At 43.2% G+C, this 20,329-nt stretch overlaps 1 protein-coding gene across 10 annotated transcripts; it reads left to right on the top strand.

Moving 5' to 3' along the window:
- The first annotated feature begins 576 nt into the window (after positions 1-576).
- On the top strand, positions 577-19,964 carry wt1a (WT1 transcription factor a). 10 transcript variants are annotated; one of them, XM_070972051.1, is made up of 10 exons: positions 577-938; positions 978-1,048; positions 5,025-5,147; positions 6,684-6,786; positions 10,510-10,593; positions 14,866-14,965; positions 17,969-18,113; positions 18,892-18,981; positions 19,383-19,466; positions 19,843-19,964. In XM_070972051.1, exons 1-10 carry the CDS (start codon positions 577-579, stop codon positions 19,962-19,964), a joined length of 1,284 nt encoding a protein of 427 aa, XP_070828152.1. The 10 variants fall into 10 exon arrangements, with proteins under 10 accessions (XP_070828152.1, XP_070828149.1, XP_070828150.1 ...); XM_070972048.1 differs by having other exon boundaries at positions 19,383-19,475; XM_070972049.1 differs by having other exon boundaries at positions 577-941.
- The last annotated feature ends 365 nt before the right edge of the window (positions 19,965-20,329 follow it).

Genomic DNA, 20,329 nt, shown 5'->3' with positions numbered 1-20,329 from the left:
ACACACACACACACACACACACACACACACACACACACACACACACACACACACACACACACACACAAGCTGAGAGTGTGGAGGGAAAAGAGGGCTACTCCTCCTCACTCCTCCACTCCTCTTTCTCCATTCAGTGAGGAAGCTCTGAGCAGAAACCTCTCTCCTCCTTGAATGGACTCCATCCCTCCGAGCCAGACTCTCTCTCCCTGCTGTTGTGGACGTTGTGGCGAACGTCTCGTCTCATCACTGTTCTGACTTTTTCTTTATTTTGCCTCCCCGCGCTGCTGAGAAAAGTTGAGTGCTGTGACTTTGCTGCGTCGCCATGAACTTCTGTCGGACTTGAGGAGTTTCCAGTGTCGTAAACGGCTGATGGGCAGGAACCAAACGGGGGAAGACTCGTGAAAGACAAGAAACAGTTCTCGCGGTGAAAGACTCTCCAGACTCTGGTGGATTTAGAGGGTGGAGGCTGATTTGGGTTTGGGTCAGCCAGAGAGGCAGACAGGTAGAAAGGTGCAGGGTGACAGATCAGATTTAAAAATAGCTTACCGTTGTCCTAGTTTTCTCTCCTGGACCACAATGGGATCAGACGTACGTGACCTGAACTCCCTGCTGCCCCCGCTCCCGGCGTGCCCCAGCCCCGGCTGCCCGGCCCTGCCCGTCAGCACGGCTCCTCAGTGGGCTCCCGTCCTGGACTTCCACACCGCCGCCTCCCCTTACTCCTCCCTGGCCACCCCGCACTCCTCCCTGGGGCCACACTCCTTCATCAAGCAGGAGCCCACCTGGGGGGCCACCAGCGACCCCCACCACCTCGACACAGACCCTCACTGTGGCCTCAGCGCCTTCACCGTCCACTTCTCAGGGCAGTTCACGGGGACCGGGGCCTGCAGGTATGGAGCATGTGGGGCGCCCCCACCTCCACAACCAGCACCCAGCCAACCGCCGTCTGTGTCGGCCCCGCACCACCACCAGCCCCCCAGCAGGATGTTCAGCAATCCATCGTACCTGACCAACTGCATGGACACACAGCAGGCAGTCCGCAACCAGACAGGTAGGGCTGGAGGAGGAGGACAGGTGTGTGTGTGTGTGTGTGTGTGTGTGTGTGTGTGTGTGTGTGTGTGTGTGTGTGTGTGTGTGTGTGTGTGTGTTCTGTGTTTTAGGGTCACTATTGTTCCCAGATGCCTTAAAGGAAACTGATGAAACTTGTTAAATGAAAGGTAGAAGCCTGACCGCTCACTGCTTCTTTGCTGGACTCAAAGCAGAGCACAGATGTAGATTCATGTCACACACCTTTAATTTGACCCACCTGACGGACATCTGAAGCTCACAGTACATTATCAGCAGTGACACACCTGTATGAAACCTTATCATACGTAGTTTAAATCGGTCGCTGTGTTGCCTTCACAGCTCGGAGGCCTGAGTTCACCCTAGAATTTCGTACTGCGTCACTGACTGCGCGATGATCACAGATAACTATTTAATACCACAAACAGGTAACAGAGGATCCCTGTTAAAAAAGCTGATTCAGCTTCTCCGCTGACTGAAAACTGATGGTTCTTGTTTGTGTAAATGCAAGCATCGCTTACTCAGGATTCCCTTTAGGATTTAGATAATAATGTTTAAGCCAAGGACGGGCATACTAGTAGTTTATTGCTGTTTGTGGACACAAGTCACAGCTGAGAGAAAAACATGTAAAAATCGTACATCAGTCTCATTCATTAACTTTAACTGATCACTTTGAGTTCGTAATTTTTCTTTAATGGAAATGTTGTTCTGGATTTGACACATTCATTCTTTTTTATTCATAGTTAAACTGTTATTTAAATTAATGGTTGGAGATTCAATATTGCAGCATCAGTTTTCTCTGTATAAATTTGACATATTTGATGTTCAGTATCCCAGAAGTGCACACCCACATGGACGCTAATAATTCCAGGCTCAGGACTTTGTGTGAAACTCCTCTTGAATGAAAGAGGTGCAAAGTTTATTCTAAATGAACAGAAAGTCTGATATTTATTTATTTTTGATGAAGTATTGCCTGTGTTGAGGCTGCTCAAGCGTGAGCAATAGGTCTGCTTCTGACTATACGAACCCAAATGTGACAAAAGAGATGAGTCTAAAATGTGGAATTTTAAAGTTTTGGTATAACTCCTCTCTTCTTTAACAATTTTTACGACGATAAAAATATGTATAAATGACATGCTTAAACATTTCATTCATCAAGTTCTGCACAATACACTTTTTTTTCTGTCGATTTGTAATTAAAAGAAAAAAAAAAAACTACCCATGTTGAGGCATCCGCAGTCGACTGCTTTGTCATTTTGGATGTTACAGGATGGTATCTCTCACTCTCTCTAGTTTTCCAGATTAATATTCACAGCTTTAGTTTTAGTCTAAAAAATCAGCCAAAAAAATTTGATCCATAGTTTGAAAAAAAATATTGTTTCTCTGACAATCCTCAAAATTTATTATTATTATTATTATTATTATTATTATTATTATTATTATTATTATTATTATTATTTTCTATCTCATTCTGAAATTGTTGAAGACAATTAAACACAAATTTTGCTTTGAGTGAAAATGACATGAAGAATTCAATCAGATGAAATTTTTTAAATTAATATCTATCAATGAATGGAAATGAGATAACTTCAGTTGAATTGAACTCACATAATTCTTTTCTTTATTTGATTAATAATTATGTGTGTGTGTGCGTGCGTGTATGCAACATCACATCATACACTAAAGACCCTGGATTTTTACTTTTCTGTTATTTTTTTCCTTTACTTCAAAATGTGTAGAATGTGTTTAAACGTGATACAGAGGAAACATGATGAGAAAAGGTGTCAAAAGTTGGGATTAAAATCCATTGAGTACAATGTATCACTAAACATAAGATACACATATAATGTATTTATTCATAGAACATTTGATACTTTATGTTCAAATGCTACCCTGCCGGTGTTTTCTCTCGCTGATCTCAGCTCACCCCTGATTTTTTTTTTTCCACGCAGGATAATGAATCTGTTCGTGGTTACCCAACAGATTAATTAGTAATAACATGCTTATCAAGCAGATAATTTAGGAATAACAGTACAATCAAAGAGCTGAGCTGCCCTCTAACCTGTTTTATCTGCTCCCTGCTGTGGCTGGACGAGCACAGACAAACAAACTAACAGCAGGACTCGGGTCACACAGTAGAGCTGATAACAGAGCGGGGTCATAGAGAAGATCAGTAGAAAGTCCCTGCAGCCGGAAAGCATTTATTCTGCTTCATATGTTAAAACTAAACCTTTTTACGGTGGCCTTGTGCAGACAGACCTGCAGGTGCAATTAAAACACGTTCCAGTCATTTATTGGCATGTGAAAAAAATCTAACTTGTTTCATTTCCATGTATAATACTGTAGCTTTTACAGATCTGCACATTTTACAGTATCAGGACATGTTAGCGTGCTGCTCACGTTTAAAGAGAGTCCTCGAAATGGACCTAAAATCATAATCATCTCAACTCGCTGACGCTGTGAAAGACAGCTAAAATGAAATCAAAATGCAACGTGTGTTTAAAAGTTGTACATTTCTGCACATTTAGGAATTGAAAGGTATTTAAACAGCATTGAGTTTCAGTTTGGGAAGAAAAGTCTCGAGGTGTTCCAGACTGGTTTTCCACTTGAATACAAATTGACCGCATCACTTGTCACCTCAGTGCTGGACTTCAAGGCAACAACAGTATCAACACACACACACACACACACACACACACACACACACACACACACACACACACACACACACACACACACAGAGGAGTCAGACAGGGGTGAGTAGAAGATAAATGGAGATGTTTAATGAGTTTTTTCTCTTCTCCCTCCTCTCTCCTCTCACCCAATGATCCACTGAGTAAAGTGAGTGAAAGTGCTGCATTTTAATTAATGAAGCATGTATGTGAAGGTGTGTGTGTGTGTGTGTGTGTGTGTGTGTGTGTGTGTGTGTGTGTGTGTGTGTGTGTGTGTGTGGGTGTGGGTGGGTGGGTGATATATGGGGCTGTGTTGTGCCCTTTAGGTCAGTCTTATGAGTCAGGTCTGGTATGGGATGTCAGGCACAGATCAAGTCTCCCCTGAACAACAGTGCGTGCGTGCGTGCGTGCGTGCGTGCGTGCGTGCGTGCGTGCGTGCGTGCGTGCGTGCGTGCGTGTGTGGGTTCATATTTACCCTGGTTTAGCCCTGATGTCATGTTGTTTGATAAAACTCTTGCTGCTATCAGTCCTGTCATCTCTTTTATACATTCAAAGGGAAACATACCCTTTCTATATGAAACTGTATATTTGTATAAAGTTTATCAGAGTTTGGATTCCCCAACTGAAAAAGTGACAACATTCATGTAAACTTTTTGTTTCAGAATTTGATACCGACCATTAGAAATGAAACTAAATTCATTTGGGGGAAAATGAAGTATTTTTAAAGGCTAAGGAGACGGGGTCCTTGTGAATCTTTCAAAATAGCTGTAAAACATTTGCAGAAACATTTCTTCATATGTTTCTCATAGTCTAAAATCACCTCTGAGGACTGACTCCATAACCTGTAACTGTGAGACAAACCAATCCAGGAATTTTTGAGCTCAGAAAGCAGCAAATTCTTCAGCTTCTCTGTGGAGCAGCACCAAAACTTTGTCTTGACTCTTTGACCTGATCAAGATCTCAATCCCCGTCTTGTGCTCTGCTCAGCCGCGGTGACTTCACTGTGAAACAAACCTTTTAAAATCAGGTTTCTGTTGTAGCTTGACAGTTACAGGTAAAAATACAGGTACTGCACTGTTTACAAGATTACACAAATGCCATTTTATCCATCTTCAACTGTATTTCATGGTTGTGTTCAACAATGAAACCACCTTTCAAATTAGGAAAATGAAGTGAAACAGCTGGTGGTCTAACTGGTAAATGACAGAAGTCGGGATTGGTTCCAGTGTTAACGAGGTGATCTCTGACGGTGGCTCTGTGTACTTACTGCTCTTTGTTTCTGTGTCGCAGCCTACAGCACGGTCGCATTCGATGGAGCCAGTAATTACAGCCACACTCCCACACACCACAGCTCGCAGTTCTCCAACCACTCCTTCAAACATGAAGACGCTTTAACTCAGCAAAGCACTATGGGTAAGAGCACACATGTGTTTGAGTCATCGAATCTATTTATTTTATTTATCTGTTCTTGTATTTAACCACTGTCTCATGCACTTGTGTGGAAGCACAAACTGAATTATGAAGATGTCGGTTCATAAATTAACCGTGAAAGTGATTCGCTTGAGTTTTAGCTCATGCTAGCCTGAGGTTTTCTCACCCGATTGCGTTAGCGATCTGGTTGCCTTCACTGCACTTAAGTAGAACAGCGGATTTTAGCATGCATGTCTCGCCGCAGTGAGAATAGCCACATGGCAGCTATCCAGATATTCACACCAGCAAAGTCCTTACAGCGCAGAGGATGTGGGTCAAACATGGGGCCTTCACCCAGGACACTGGGGTTTGAGTCCTCTATGACACCAAAAATCACTGCTGACTTCTTTTTTTTCTTTTCTTTAAGACTGACATGACTTATTATTCTCAGTTTTCAGTGACAGTTTTGTTTGGTATAGGCAACAGAAATACGTCTTTAGGTTCAGGAAACAATCATGCTGGCTACAGATACCTGGGTGCTAATAGCATCTGCTACTTTAAAAATCCGTTTGCACAGAAGTTACACATTCCTATGACTTGTAAATGACAAAACAGATGTAAGAAAATCCAATTTAGGTAATTTATGACTATGTTGTGTCTGCATTTTGACTTGCATGGTATCCTCTCCTCAGTCCAAAGTAGGTTCAAATGTTAATGAAAGTCTTCCCAGTGCTCCTGACTGTACCAGCCTCAGGTGTCTCCTGTAATCCAACTTCTCCTGCACACACGTGGAAAAGACTATGGCACATTTTATCCAGAATAATTTGAGTATCTATTTTTATCTTTCAGTAGTCACTTCTTAAAAGATGACAATGCCCCAGAGTCTCTTTAAAGAAGAACAAAAGTAGATGTGTGTGTGTATTTAAAGCCCCCATGTGAGTGCACAGCTGCGTCTGTATGGCAGCTCCATGGCCCTCACCCAGGGAGTGTCTTGTCCCTTATTCTGACGTCTCTGCAGTGACCTCGTCTGTCTGAGGTATAAATCAGCCACATCCTGGCCTGCGAACTCCCTCGTCTCTTCCTCACATCTCCTCTTTCATCCGCCCACCTTTCCTTTAATCCTTGCTCTGTGCATGTTATTGGTAAATATTTAAATGAGTCTGTTTTATGGAGCCGCCGCAGTCATTTTCGGACAGTTTTTACGGCAAAGATAAGTGGGAGAATCGGGGCTGTGAGGGATTTTGGAATGTCGAGAAGTGTCGAGGGAGCCATTGATTTCACTGCTGGGGAAGCCCAGAGAGAGAAACATGAAGCGAAGGCTCTTTATTTGTAGAAGAAACTGGGAAATAATGGAGACAAGTAGAAGAGGGCAAGAGAGGGCAGATTTTAAAAGGAGATGAGATATGGTGGAAGTTTAAATACAACATCTCCTCTGAGTGCACAGCGTTTGCACATATTTTAGAGTGTGTGTGTGTGTGTGTGTGTGTGTGTGTGTGTGTGTGTGTGTGTGTGTGTGTTGTGTGTGTCCATGCTCGACAGGTGAGCAGCAGTATCCCGTACCTCCTCCAGTCTACGGATGCCACACATCTTCAGACAGCTGTACAGGCAGCCAGGCTCTGCTGCTGAGGAACCCTTACAACAGGTAGCACACAAACACACACACACACACACACACACACACACACACACACACACACACACACACACACACACACACACACACACACACACACACACCTTGTGCACACTCCTAACACATGTATATTTAGAATAAACAGCAACATGTTTCAGAAAGCATTGTTGATTGTTTGGGATCGAACGGCGGTAATTCAGTGAGAGGCGGCAGGATGCACTTTTGAACAGGATGTCCACCTTCAGGACAGGTCTGTCTGCCACAGCAGCTTCCTTTCTCCTTTTGTCCTCCTTCCTCTGGGTGCTTTTTTTTCTGCCGTTTCACTGGTTTTCATGCTAACTCGGTCATGAGAAGTATGGATCTCTCCCTCGAGTGGTCTAAATCTGAATTTTGGATGTTGTTTATATGCAGATTAGACGCCTATGAAAGTCACTGTGCCACTGAACAGTGGCAGGAAGTCCTGAAGGACAGTGGTTTGACCTACCGAATGGAAAATATTTAAACCGTATTATAAATCAAGCTTTTCTGCTTCGCATTGAGAAAACTATGCAGGCAGTCGTCGTCATTCTACTCTTTTCATTCACCCCTGCTCTTTTCTTTGACATGGCGTGTACTTCCCAGCACAGCTGATGGGCCAGGAAAAACTTTTTTTTACTGCTGTCATATCTAGAATGAGCAGAATTAGACAAAGATATTCTGCTGGCTTTATGATCTGTAGCACTGTCTTTGTTTTCAGCAACATTTAGCAGTTTCAGTACAGTTTCATTAGATTGGACAGTAGTTTCCTGTGCTGCTGTATTCTCTAATCAGTTAGTGCAATTAATAGCACTGAAGGCCAGTCTAATCATCTGTTTTGATATTTGCAGAGAGACCTTTAGTATGTTAATGAATGCAGATTTATAAGCTCTCAAAATCAAATCTTTAAAAGTGTAGTCTGAAAAAAAACAAAACCCCGCACGTGTTAGATATTCATTTTGATTAAACCAGGAAAAACAAAGGAAATAAGCAGGAAATAAAGTAAAGGCGCTGACAGGAGACTGCCTCTCGTTTCCTTGAGTCACATCAAGCCGTTTTTCCAAAACAGTCTGTGATTTGCTGCAGTCGATGGATGACTGGAAGGCTGCTTTTCAGAAGTGTTTCCACTCAACAAACTGCTGTCTGCTCTTTTTCTTGTCAAGCTGTACATTGATTCGCCAAGCGACCCACCGGTGGCTCACTCTGTTCTTGTCACTAATGTGAAGTGTGAAGACGCGATATATGTAGTTTTGCTGCTTGGATACTGTTCAGCAATTAATTGCAGGCATTATTCAGCAGACATCTGGATTTGTTCTGGTAGAAGAAGCATGAGTGTTACTAATAACATTAATGATGTGTCTGTTCTATTCAAGTCTCCCAGTAACACCAATCTAAACCTGAAGCAGCTTAATGGAATTCAGCCATGATTCATTTTATTATACACCTGCACCTTTCCTACCGTGATAATTCCACGAAAGATCTATCAGGTATGAAGAGAAAAAGATCAAGAGGAAAAGTGGATTTGTTATTTTTTACTACATCAGATCATCACAACCCGTCCTGTCCCAAGTCTGAGTTCTATTCCTTCAATTAGGCCAAGAAAAACTCTTACTTCACTTACCAAATATGTACCCATACATTACATTTTTACGCACATGCATACACACACAGATGCCTAAATGAATACACTCTTTAAAAACCTCCTCATCCTCCTGCCCCACCAAAACTGTCCATCTCGTCCCGCTCACCTCTCGTCCGCCTTATCCTGTTATCCCTTCCTCTCCTCCCTCCCCCTCCCACACATCAGAACCAAAAGTTCAGCAAGTTGTAATCTGTAATCTCATGAAACGTGACTGCAAAATATTCAGCTGTCATAACTTCAGTCATTAAGTTCATTAATGTGTTTGCTACAATGCAAACGGCTTCACTCAGAGTTCGACCGGGAGAAACAGCGAGTACAAAAAACTCCAAAGAGCCAGAAAATCTGCCACTGCAGTGAACTACCCGCACACGCCCTGCTTGTAATAATCCTCCTTTGAATGTAATAAACTAAACTTTTTAAGGAGTTAAACCTCGTCACCATATGTTTTCCAAACTGTTTGCTTGTTGTAATGGATCTAAATGGCATTCTTCACATGCCACAGACAGTGTTTTCCAACGATGGAGGAACAGAGGAAATCTCCAGTAAATTCCACAGGGATAGATGATAACAGTTCAATATATATGTGTGTGTGTGTGTGTGTGTGTGTGTGTGTGTGTGTGTGTGTAAGAGAGAGAGAGAGAGAGAGAGAGAGAGATATGGTATACACATAAACTGCCTTAAAAGTCTCAGTCTGAGAGTCTTCTTTGCCATAAACATAACTGATATGTGCTCAACACACCCACGCACACATAGACTGCATGCATACAAACACACACACATACACACGCGCGCGGCTGGGAAGACTCATATGAGTTTAGTCAGTTGTCTAATCTTGCAGCCTGGTACCAACAGGACTGTATTTACTCTGCGGGCTGCCAGCTTGGCCCGCTTGGACAGCATGAAATGAAAACGTAGTGAGGTCTCATTAAACCATATGTGTGCATGTGTGTGTGTGTGTGTGTGTGTGTGTGTGTGTGTGTGTGTGTGTGTGCGTATATATGTATATATATATATATAGGGTTAGTTTTTTTATTGTAATTTTAATTTGTCGAGTGTCGTTTTAACGTCGAGTTCCTGTGCTGCACTCTGCTGCTTGTCCAGTGGCTTTATCTGTTTTTCTTTGATTTTCTGTTGACAATGCTTTGATAGTTGTAGATCCATGACAACTACCACTCCTTATGGTAAATAAGCAGTTTCTTCTTCTGTTTTTTGGGAAAGAAATCAACATTTCTGCTGCAGGCTGTGACCCAGAGGGGTTTCCCAGGAAAGACCTACCTGAACACACGCTGGGTGTTCAGGACAGGCGGCTGTCCGTAAGTGGCCGTAGGCGGTCAGGAACAGAGAAGCAGACATTTTGCTGGAAAATGTCCTGGATCATTATTTTAAATGTAGTTCACGGCGTCTCTTCCAACAATATTTCAGCAGGAATACCATGTGTGCTCTGCTGGCTGCGTGCCCCCGCTGTACTGTAAAATAATAGCTGCGTAATGAGCAAGGTACCAGGCACCACATCCACCCCATCCAGGCTGCTGTGAGCCTGCAGGTGGTGTGATAGAGGGGCTGCGGTGTGAGGGGGTGAGAGCTATAAATCTACTGTGTGTGTGTGTGTGTGTGTGTGTGTGTGTGTGTGCGTGTGTGTGTGTGTGTGTACATGTGTAATCACATGGCAGGTCTGAATAATGATTGTGGAGTCTGCTGTGTTTAATGAAAGATGGCTGTTATGGGGGAATTTAGCTTTCTTGGTGTCTGTCTGAGACACATTCTTTAACCTCAGCTCCACCTGTGACTCTGTGTGTGTGTGTGTGTGTGTGTGTGTGTGTGTGTGTGTGTGTGTGTGTGTGTGTGTGTGTGTGTGTGTGTGTGTGTGTGCTTGCGCGCGTGTGTGTGTGTGTTGGCATTTTTCATTGGAGTGCTTCTATTGAGGACAACTCGCAAAAGGCAACACAGATACGCAAATGGATACACACACACACAGACACACACACACACACACACACACACACTCAACCCTACTAAATAACGGTCCGCTTCACAGCTCATGAGCTTTTCTTCTACGTTTTGTCTTCCCTCCACAGCGGAGAAAATTTATATCAAATGACCTCTCAGTTGGAGTGTGTGGCATGGAACCCTGTCAATACACTGGCATCCACCATAAAGAGGTAGGAACTTATCCATCGCTCTCTTTAAACAGCAGCAACAGCATCTATCAAGACCATGTTTATGCTGCATGTAGATAACCTGGTTTTGAGGGGATAATCCTACTAAACACTCCTGGCTTGTTCAGCAGATAAGTCAAACAGGACGAAAAAGACTAATATTCTGAGGCAACATGACTGTAAACGCACAGAGACGAGAGAAATGAGAGAAACAGCAGGAGTTTCAAACACACACACACAAAGGCCCGCTCCACACACACTCCACCTGTGACACTGAGGGCAGGCCGCTGCTGACATTTGTGTAGTTCATGGGCTGTTTTGGGTGGAAACTTGCTTCGCATTAAGTCTGAACACACCTTCATCCTGTGGAAACTGTACGTGCAGTAAATTTTCTGGAATTTCAGTGACATTTTTTGGCATTTTAACGGACAGCAGCTTCGTATTGGAAGCTCGGAAATGAACGGCGAGAGTGGGAAGGATGGCATGCAACAGAGGTCTCTGGCTGCTCTGTGGACGATGCCATTATATTGTATTGATGCTAACCACAAGGCTGCCAGGACACTGCGTGATTTGGAGAGCCATGCCTCACATGTGTGGAAATGACAGTGGTGCTAGACAAAAGTCAGGTGGTCCTCTGGGAACCGTGAAACTCTATACTACATTTCATGGCACATGTGGTTTGTGGTTGTGGAGATATTTTACTTAGCGTTGGTTGACACTGGCACCACGTTCTGCCAGTACCGAAGAAGATTACTAAAATGTTTCTTCATTATAATTTAGATAATGCTGGAGCTCAGAGCTTAGTGTTAGCTTAGCATGTGCACCAGAAAGAGAGTATTTTTTAGCCAAGCAGCTATAAGATGCCTCATCAGCATTGTCCTTTAATCAGGTGAAGAGAGCAAACTCTGGGTACCCTGTTCTTAGACGTTCATGTGGCATGTCTCCCTTTTACAGTCAAATAGAAGCAGAAATACACCAGAAAGCAGTTTGAAATATTCACTGTTGTATCAGCTTCCACTGTTCACACAGAGTTCACACTTTATGTCACCGTAACCTGCGTAGCTGCACAATGGTCAGCTCCGTGTCAGCTCACAAATACCTTCCGACCCTGAGCCAACAGGCATTCATCATAGTTAACAGATGAATGTGTGTGTTTGTGATGGAGGCGTGTTCGTGCACAAAGGGGTGGCAGCGAGAAGGAATGTCTGCGCTTTTTGGGGGGATGTTGCTTCATTGTGGAGAAGTAGTGTGAGTGTGTATGTGTGTGCTTGTATGCAAGTGTTGTTGCTGTTTGTCTGTAAGTGAAGGACGGCAGAGACAAATGATTTTTAAAGCCTCCTGGCCCACAGATCACTGAGCATCAGGTCTTCAGAGAAGGTTGATAAAGGTGTACGGTGGTGTTTCACCGGCCCCGCTCGGCTCTGACCGTCTCAGCTGCTCAGCCTCTGTGACTCTGTCAGTGAGGGGGAGCACGAGAAGGGGTGGGAGGTGTGAGGGGGTTGCAAGGATGAGGAGGGAGTCAGTAGAAGACAGGGAGATAAGGAGGAACGGGGCCGAGGAGCAGGAGATGAGGAAGAGGAAGTGCGGGGGAGTTGAGCTTACAGAGGAAGAGCAGACGGGGCCTTCCCCACTGTTCGCGCTAAACGCTGAACCCCGGATCAGCTGCCACAGAGGCGTTTCTGTGGACAGTCGAGTGTGAGATTACATGTTTCATATTTAGTTTAATAAAGGTGATTTTCAATGATTTTTTGTCATGCAAATGTATTTAGTTACAATGCTATGATGTCTGCACACACATAGAAAGTGAGGATTCATGATATAGCTTGACATTTGTAAGTATATAATTTGTGTGTATGGTAATATATCTGGTAATGTAAATACTGTATGTAGCTTCAGCCAGCAGCTGGTTTGGTTAGCTTAGCTTAGCTTAGCATACAGACTGGAAAAGGAGGGAAATGCTGCTGGCTGCAGTCTTATCTTGAACGAACAAATGTGAGAGCGCGAACAATCTTCTCATTCAGCGCTCGCCAAGAGAGGGAAAAGGCTCATTTCCAAAATATGAAACTATTCTTTTAATGGCTGCAAAGGGTCTTGGAACCTTTTTATTAATTAGAATTGAAAATATTAATTAGCAAGCAGTATTCTATTACATTCATTTTTGTAATTATTCTTGGTATGTTTGTGTTTTAACATATTTATAGATGATATTTTCATTAGATTTATTAGTTGATTCCGCTTGTATTTTGCGGTGTTTGTCTCGGTTGCACTTCCAAAGCCTTCTTCTAAATGTGTGGACTTCAGGTTCATGCGTGACACTTGCTCTTCGTCAAAATGGCAGGTAAGATGAGGATTGAAGCGAAGGGGGCAGTATGATTAACGCTGTCTACCACTGACGTAGTCTTGATGCCTGCTGTCCTTGGAAACAGCGAGGCAGACAAAGAACACCTTATGACTGCTCGGACGCATTACAGTTCGTTCCCACTGCAGCAGCACAGGATGCAAACTCCCATCCTCCTCCTTCGGTCAGACAGAGTGAGACATAACTCATTTCATAGACAACAGCTTTCTGTTTCCCTGTGTGTTATCATAAGAAGATATGAGAGGCAAAGCTGGAGGCTGCGTCACAGAGCAGGTTTTGTGCTCTTTAAGTCTATTTGTGTCATACATTATGCTGTGCTTGTTCATTATTTGAATCATTTACATTCATATTTTAAGCCTTTTCCAAGCCTAAATGCCAACTATTCCCTGGGTTCAGCTTCTGAAAGATTGATTTTTACTGCTTTTTTTCTGTTTCACATCCTTCTAAATTTAATCATTTTCCATTTTGGACTGTTGATCAGGAAAGCAAGCAGTGTGGAAACACCACCTTCGGCTCAGGGGAGCTGCCAGAGACATTTTCTATAGATAAACTGATAAATGATGAAGAAAGCAATTGCAGCACCAATGATAAAAGACAACAGAATTCAAGAAATACAGTAGATACCATTCGATAAATAGTTACTTAATTTAGAGAGCATTGTTAGATGATAACGTGACACACATGACTGCACATCGTCGAATGGGAAAAGGTTTTGGTTTGTCAACAAAACGTAGGTGTGCCTGCACAAATAGGTAAAATGCACAACCGTGCTCGTACCTTGTTGAGGCTGTATTAGCATGCTAACAAGCTCGCAATGATAATGCTAACATCCATCCATCATCTATACCGCCTATCCCTTTCGGGGTTGCGGGGGGCTGGAGCCTATCCCAGCTACAATGGGCGAGAGGCGGGGTACACCCTGAACCGGTCGCCAGCCGATTGCAGGGCCACATGCAAAGACAGACAAACATTCACACTCACACTCACACCTACGGACAATTTAGAATCATCAATTAACCTAATGAGCATGTTTTTGGTCTGTGGGAGGAAGCCGGAGTACCCGGAGAGAACCCACGCATGCACGGGAAGAACATGCAAACTTCACACAGAAAGGCCCCGCCTGACCCGGGGATCGAACCGGCAACCTTCTTGCTGTGAGGCACCCGCACTACCTGCTGCGCCACCGTGCAGCCCTAATGCTAACATATATAACATATAAAGCATGCTAACATTTGCTAATTAGTGCTAAACACAAAAAGTACAGTTGACGCTGTCGTCAGTTTTGCAAGCATTAAGTCTTTTACATAAAACATACACACACGTGCATAAACAGAGGCACCCGCACACACGACCAGAGGCTTCAGCTGGATCTGTGGTGCTCTGACAAAAGACATACATCAACACGACTTACATCTCTACGGTCAACTCTGAGGCTACAAACGGCCGGCCTGCGTTTTGCATTACTGGGCTGTATGTGACAAAGTGAGCGTATTTGAATAATGATGCCTTCGCGACCTTACCTGCAGTCAAACAGCAGTTCATGCGCTGTATATCTGCCAGTGTTTGCTACACTGAATGTATTTATGGCCCTGAATCATGTTCTTACATCTTGTTATCTGATATCTGTCTGCTTCACATTCATCCTACTGTGCGTGGCACTCGTCCACGTGGAAACCTTTTTTTTTACCTGTGACCGTGTGTGATCGGAAAATGATTTAGTGGCTTAGACAACTTTTCAATTTTGATGCTCCGGAGCTGAAAGTGTTTGATTGAGTAGTCGTCTGCTCCTGGAGCCAAAGTGGCTTCGAGTCAGCTGTTCAGCACTGTGTGAAAGCGTTGAACTCCAGTGTCCATCTTCTCTCTTTAAGTATGTTAATCAATCAATCAGTCACACCGCTCTTTTTCTGTGTTGGCAGCCATGCAGCGGGCTACGACAGTGACCCCAGCACCCCCATGGTGTACAGCTGCAGCACACAGTACCGCATACACACACATGGAGTCTTCAGGGGCATACAGGTAAGACTGCTACCGCTACTACAGTGTCTCTACAGGTTGCTTTTTTTCACTTTCAAGAGGCCATCGAGAGGTCACATGGACCCTCTGTCCTCACACACACACACACTGTCTTCTTTGCTGTGCATGTTTAGTGTCAAGATCAGGACAACCACACATGCTTGACATACTGAAAGCTTAAGGTGAGTGTAAGAAACACTGGGGGAAAATGCATTAATGAATTTTTTTTTGAGTAGTGGAGAGTTTGATGCAATGACCAGGCTACGTGAATAGGAAATACTGATATGTAGCAGAGCAGAGATTTAACACACACACACACAAATGCCTACTCGTGCGCACTAACACGTCTCACACACACATTTTTAAAAGGCAGCTCTAAAGGCCAAGAGGAATCTTTTTCCACAAATCCATTAGCAGTGAAGAAAAACACACACACACTCATAGGGTTACACTGGGTAGAGATACAGTTTCCATACGAGGATCAGCATGTTAATAAATCATTAGATTTTAATTAGTGTCTGTCAGCAGCTCTAAAGGACAGGGAGCAGAGATTCTCCAGACCTGCTCTTAGTCCACAGCAGGACTTTTTGAGCTCTTTCTTTCTTTCGGGGCCTGTTTAATCAGTCACCCTGCTCCTTTTTTTCCCTAACTCATTTTTTTTCCCCCCCTCCCGTTCATTGAAACGTATTGCACAAAACACACAGAAGAGGTCTGGCTCAGTGCAAAACAATAAACAGACTCTCACTGTTACGTCTTTTAAAGTATAATTTAAGAGCTGCTAAAATGTGAGATAACAGATTGAGTAGCAACGTGATGCTTTCCTCCATAATTTTTATAACAGGATTTACACTAATTCTCGGTCACTGCCAAAGGAAATACAGCTGACAGCCATGGAATTTCATTCTTCATTAATATTGGTTCATGACCAGAAAAATTATTACACGGTTTGTTGAAAACTGAATCCCACGATCAAGCATCACATAACAAATTATTGAATCGCACAGCTAATTATATCCCTCTGCTGTTGGGAGATCAATCAGTCTTGTCGATCTATAATTAGATTAATTTAGCAGACTAGGAACACCTGCAGCAAACAGACATTACTCTGTCTTACCGGAGACAGGCATGCTGGATTAGTCCTTCATCACTTTGGTACGGAGCCACAAAGTGTTTAATGATGTTCAAATAAATAATTATGGAAGATAAATAATCATTAATACAATTCTAGTTATTGTTATGAAATGTTTCATATTTCAATATGTTAGAAATCTTTTTTTATTTTGTAACAGCATTTTTTTCAATTATGCTTTTGCTTCATGACATTTCTTTTTTTTTTTTCTTTTTTTTTTCCATTTAATAATAACCTTTAGGCCAATCACGAGCCTCCAGCTTCTTTATAGCAAACTCAACAACTGCTACCAAATTTAACCAGTTAGCACTCGTTAGCTTGCAACAACAATGAAAGGCCATCGTGTGCTAGAGGCTCATTTTATGTTGCTCCACAAGGCTTCACATGCTAACTGCTTTGTCAGCTGGGCAGGGTTATGAGCATAGATTTATTCCTCTGCATCAAAATGAAGACCCAGTGTTAGCACTGTTGGCTAGCTCAATGTTCACAACTCCAAGAGCAAAAGAGTCTTTCAACACATTAGCTCATTATTAGCCATTTTAAAGTTGTATTCTGCATCCCTGCAGAGTTTTCTGTAAACAAACAGTGAACCGAGGCCTGACAAAAATGTCGAGTGCATTTCCTTCCTCATAAAACATTTGCAAAGCCGATTTTTTTGAACATTTGGAAACCTAATGACGAATCAGGCAGCGGTCAGATTGAATCAGCGGAATAATGTGAGATCATTGGTAGGAATGAGCATCATGTCACCAGGGTGCACATGCATGCGAGCCCTCATGCACATGAGTGACACAAACAAAACGAGGACCATTCATAAAACAAACCGGCCCACAGAGCAACTAAAGGCCAAAAACTCCATAGGGTTCTTTAAATGTCTTTGATAATTAGCATGATAATGAGCTCGATTAACACCTCAATGGGGTTCATTTTACATTCATGAACAACATGTTGCCATGAGCCCTTAGACATCAGTGTGTGTGTTCTGCAGCATGTATTGAGCATCACCTGACGTACTAGAGGGCTTCAGATTCTGAACAGGTCACTCCACTTTCATACTGTTTCAGTATTAGTGTGGGATTTTAGGATCATGTCAGTCAATTTCACTGACATGGGCACTGAAAGAGGTTCTTCTTCCAGCATGTAAAGGCTGTAAAATACTTATAAATAACTGCTAACAGTACTAATTACAACAGGGCTGACCTCTGAGTCTCTTTGGCCATTATGCTAGGCACTGTGGAAATTAAAAGCAGATGGCTGCGGGAGGGTGGAGAAAAAGGGGGTGCGAATAGAGAGAGGGAGAAAAGAGAAAGAGGAAAGTAATGGCAGAAATATTTAGTGGTAGAGTGGTATTAAGTGGAAACAGTTGAAGAAAGTGCTGAAATGTTATGAACTGGGTTAACAAGTAGCAAAACAGAGGAACTGAAGGTAGGCAGGCAGCATGGGAGGGCATGGAAAATAAGAAAAAACTACTATGCAGATGAACTAATATGAAGAAAAAACAGATTTTTCAGCAGTCATGTGTTATTTCCTGTTATTCTTCTCCAGCAGCGTCGGCAGCGAGCAGCGGGGCTGTAATGGGGCGCTCTGGAAGGGGGTCTGTCTACGAGGCGTGACTAACAGCTCCCTTTGGGCTGCAGTCAATCTGGGGTCATTTTGCTGCTAATTTCCATCTAATGAATATATGACCATTTTATTATAATGATCCCTGCGAGCCAGACACATCACATGTACTTATTTACACACAGGACAGATATAATTGCCTATTTTCTAAATTACATTTTACTGGGTCGATTATTGATGTCCAGGAATAGTTTTTGTTAATGTTTCCTCGGGTGGTTTGTGTGTGTGTGTGTGTGTGTGTGTGTGTGTGTGTGCAGGATGTGCGGCGGGTGCCCAGCATCACTCCAGCCATAGTGCGGTCAGGGAGCAGCGAGAAGCGACCATTCATGTGTGCTTACCCAGGATGCAACAAACGCTACTTCAAGCTGTCTCATCTGCAGACGCACGGTCGCAAACACACAGGTGAAAGCAGCAGAAGCAGGAACGTGTGCTGTAATGTTACACTTTCTGACAGCAGCATCATCAGTGCTGCATTTTCCTGAGGCACAGAAACTGTCACACATGTGTTCCCACTTCAATTAAAGGTTGGCACTTTGGCTTCAGGAGAACAAACTTTTTAAAAGCTATTCAAGTGATGTCCTGTTTTTCGAGTTTCAGCCTTGTCTGATGCAGCGTAGAACAAACCACAGCACCCGGTCATTTTTTGTCTCACGAAAAGGAAAACACTCTAGTATCAATTTTTATAAGCTAATTAATATTAGAAGTGAAATGATAGGCCTGTTCTCAATCATTTTTGGCCATGTTGCTGTGGTAAATATTGAACTTAACATGGTGGTCAATAAGAAGTCTTTCATTTTTTTGTAAAATGATTTTACATTTTTGGTTTTTAAGGACAAAAAAACACACAAATAACATTATGCACAATTTCAATTTCTTTTACCGGTCTTAGTTGCTTGAGGTATTTTGTGTCTTTGCTGATGATGGAGTGTGATTAAAGTCAGTTGAAATACAGCTTGCTGCACATCCTGCCTGTCCTCAAGACAGCCTGGGATGCTGCAGCTGCCACTTCAGGAGCCGTGATGCCAAAGCAATGGCCTTTTGTAGGCAGCAGCTAGCTACTGTACCACTGCTGTAAGATAAGAAGGATGAAATAATCATTCTAGCTAACAGCTGGTCGCACAAATCATTTCAAAATGAACTGTGTTGAATGCTCTGTGTCCTCTCTCTCGTCTTGGTCCAGGGGAGAAACCCTACAAGTGTGAGTTCGCGGACTGTGGCCGCGGGTTTTGCCGCTCCGACCAGCTCAAGAGACACCAGAGGAGGCACACAGGTCTGACCAGTCTCACTCAGTCTGCCTCTCTCTCTCTCTCTCTTCATGTTTCCCCTTTCAATTCTGTGTATTTGCTCTCTCGACTCGCTCTCCTCCGCTATTTGCATGACAGCCATGTTGTGGACAATGCAATCTTTTGAAGTGCACAGTTTGCGTTTTGTGTCCGGTGCTGTTCGACACTGAACTCCCCTCGGATGAAGTTGCTAAAGGCTGGCAGAACTTTTGAATGGCTTCCCTGCAAGCCTCTGCTCTACTGTATTTTTCTCCCTCTGTGTATGTGTGTGTGTGTGTATGTGTGTGTGCGATGTTTGAGCATGTGTTTTCTGTACGTGTGTGTGTCTGTGCGTGAACTTGGACTGCGTGTGTGTGTGTGCGTGCATGCATACTGTAAATGTGTTTAGGAGTAAGACCCTTCCAATGCGAGACGTGTCAGAGAAAGTTCTCTCGGTCTGACCACCTTAAGACACACACCCGGACTCATACAGGTAAAACAAGTGCGTAAACTTTTATTTTTCCATTTCTTCTTCATCCATTTGATGTTTACATACAGTTGCTGTATACTGTCATTTTGTAACATAATGCTGGAATGACAACATGTATTATTCCTACTTGACTTGTGTAAGTACTATAATAAGTCCATTTAATCTTCCCATTCAGGTTATGATCAGCATAATATTCTAATATTTCTCTCGTTTTCCGTTTTCTTTTCTCTCGATTTCATCACTGTTCCATCTGGCTCGCGCTCTCTCTAAATCCCTCCTCTCCTACCTTCTCCACCTCCCGTCATTCCCACCCTCTCCACCGCTTCTTCAACCCATCTCCTGTCTCTTCCGACCTGTCCATCCGTCCCACCTCTCTCAGGCGAGAAGCCGTTTAGCTGCCGGTGGCCGAACTGTGAGAAGAAATTTGCCCGCAGCGACGAGCTGGTGCGACACCACAACATGCACCAGAGGAACCTCACCAAGCTCCAGCTGGCCATCTGACTCTTGTCAGCCCATATTACACTTTTAGATGTAAACATGTGGGTTATATTTTCTGACTTTGGTTAATCCAAACCTAGCGACCCCCCTTGAACCCATAAACCAGCCTCTGCAGGGGCCACTGGAGTCCTAATGGGTCCCTTGAAAATCATTTTGATTTTACAAACTACCTGGCGCCCTCTAGACAAATGCTAATCAGTCTAAAAGTCATGAAACATTCTGAATTGTGTGGGTCTGTCTTGGAAACTGTACTGTCACCTTCAAGGTGTTTAATTTAAACAGTAAGACTGGATGTATTTTGTTTTTTGATATTGTCTACAAAAACCCATGAAAGTACAAAAACTATCACAAACCATACAAAATCATCA

The sequence above is a fragment of the Chaetodon trifascialis genome, chromosome 10, assembly GCF_039877785.1.
Source record: "Chaetodon trifascialis isolate fChaTrf1 chromosome 10, fChaTrf1.hap1, whole genome shotgun sequence".
NCBI classification, from domain to species: Eukaryota; Metazoa; Chordata; class Actinopteri; order Chaetodontiformes; family Chaetodontidae; genus Chaetodon; species Chaetodon trifascialis.
Note: the sequence above shows the minus strand (reverse complement) of the source record. Positions and strands in the feature narration are given on the sequence as shown.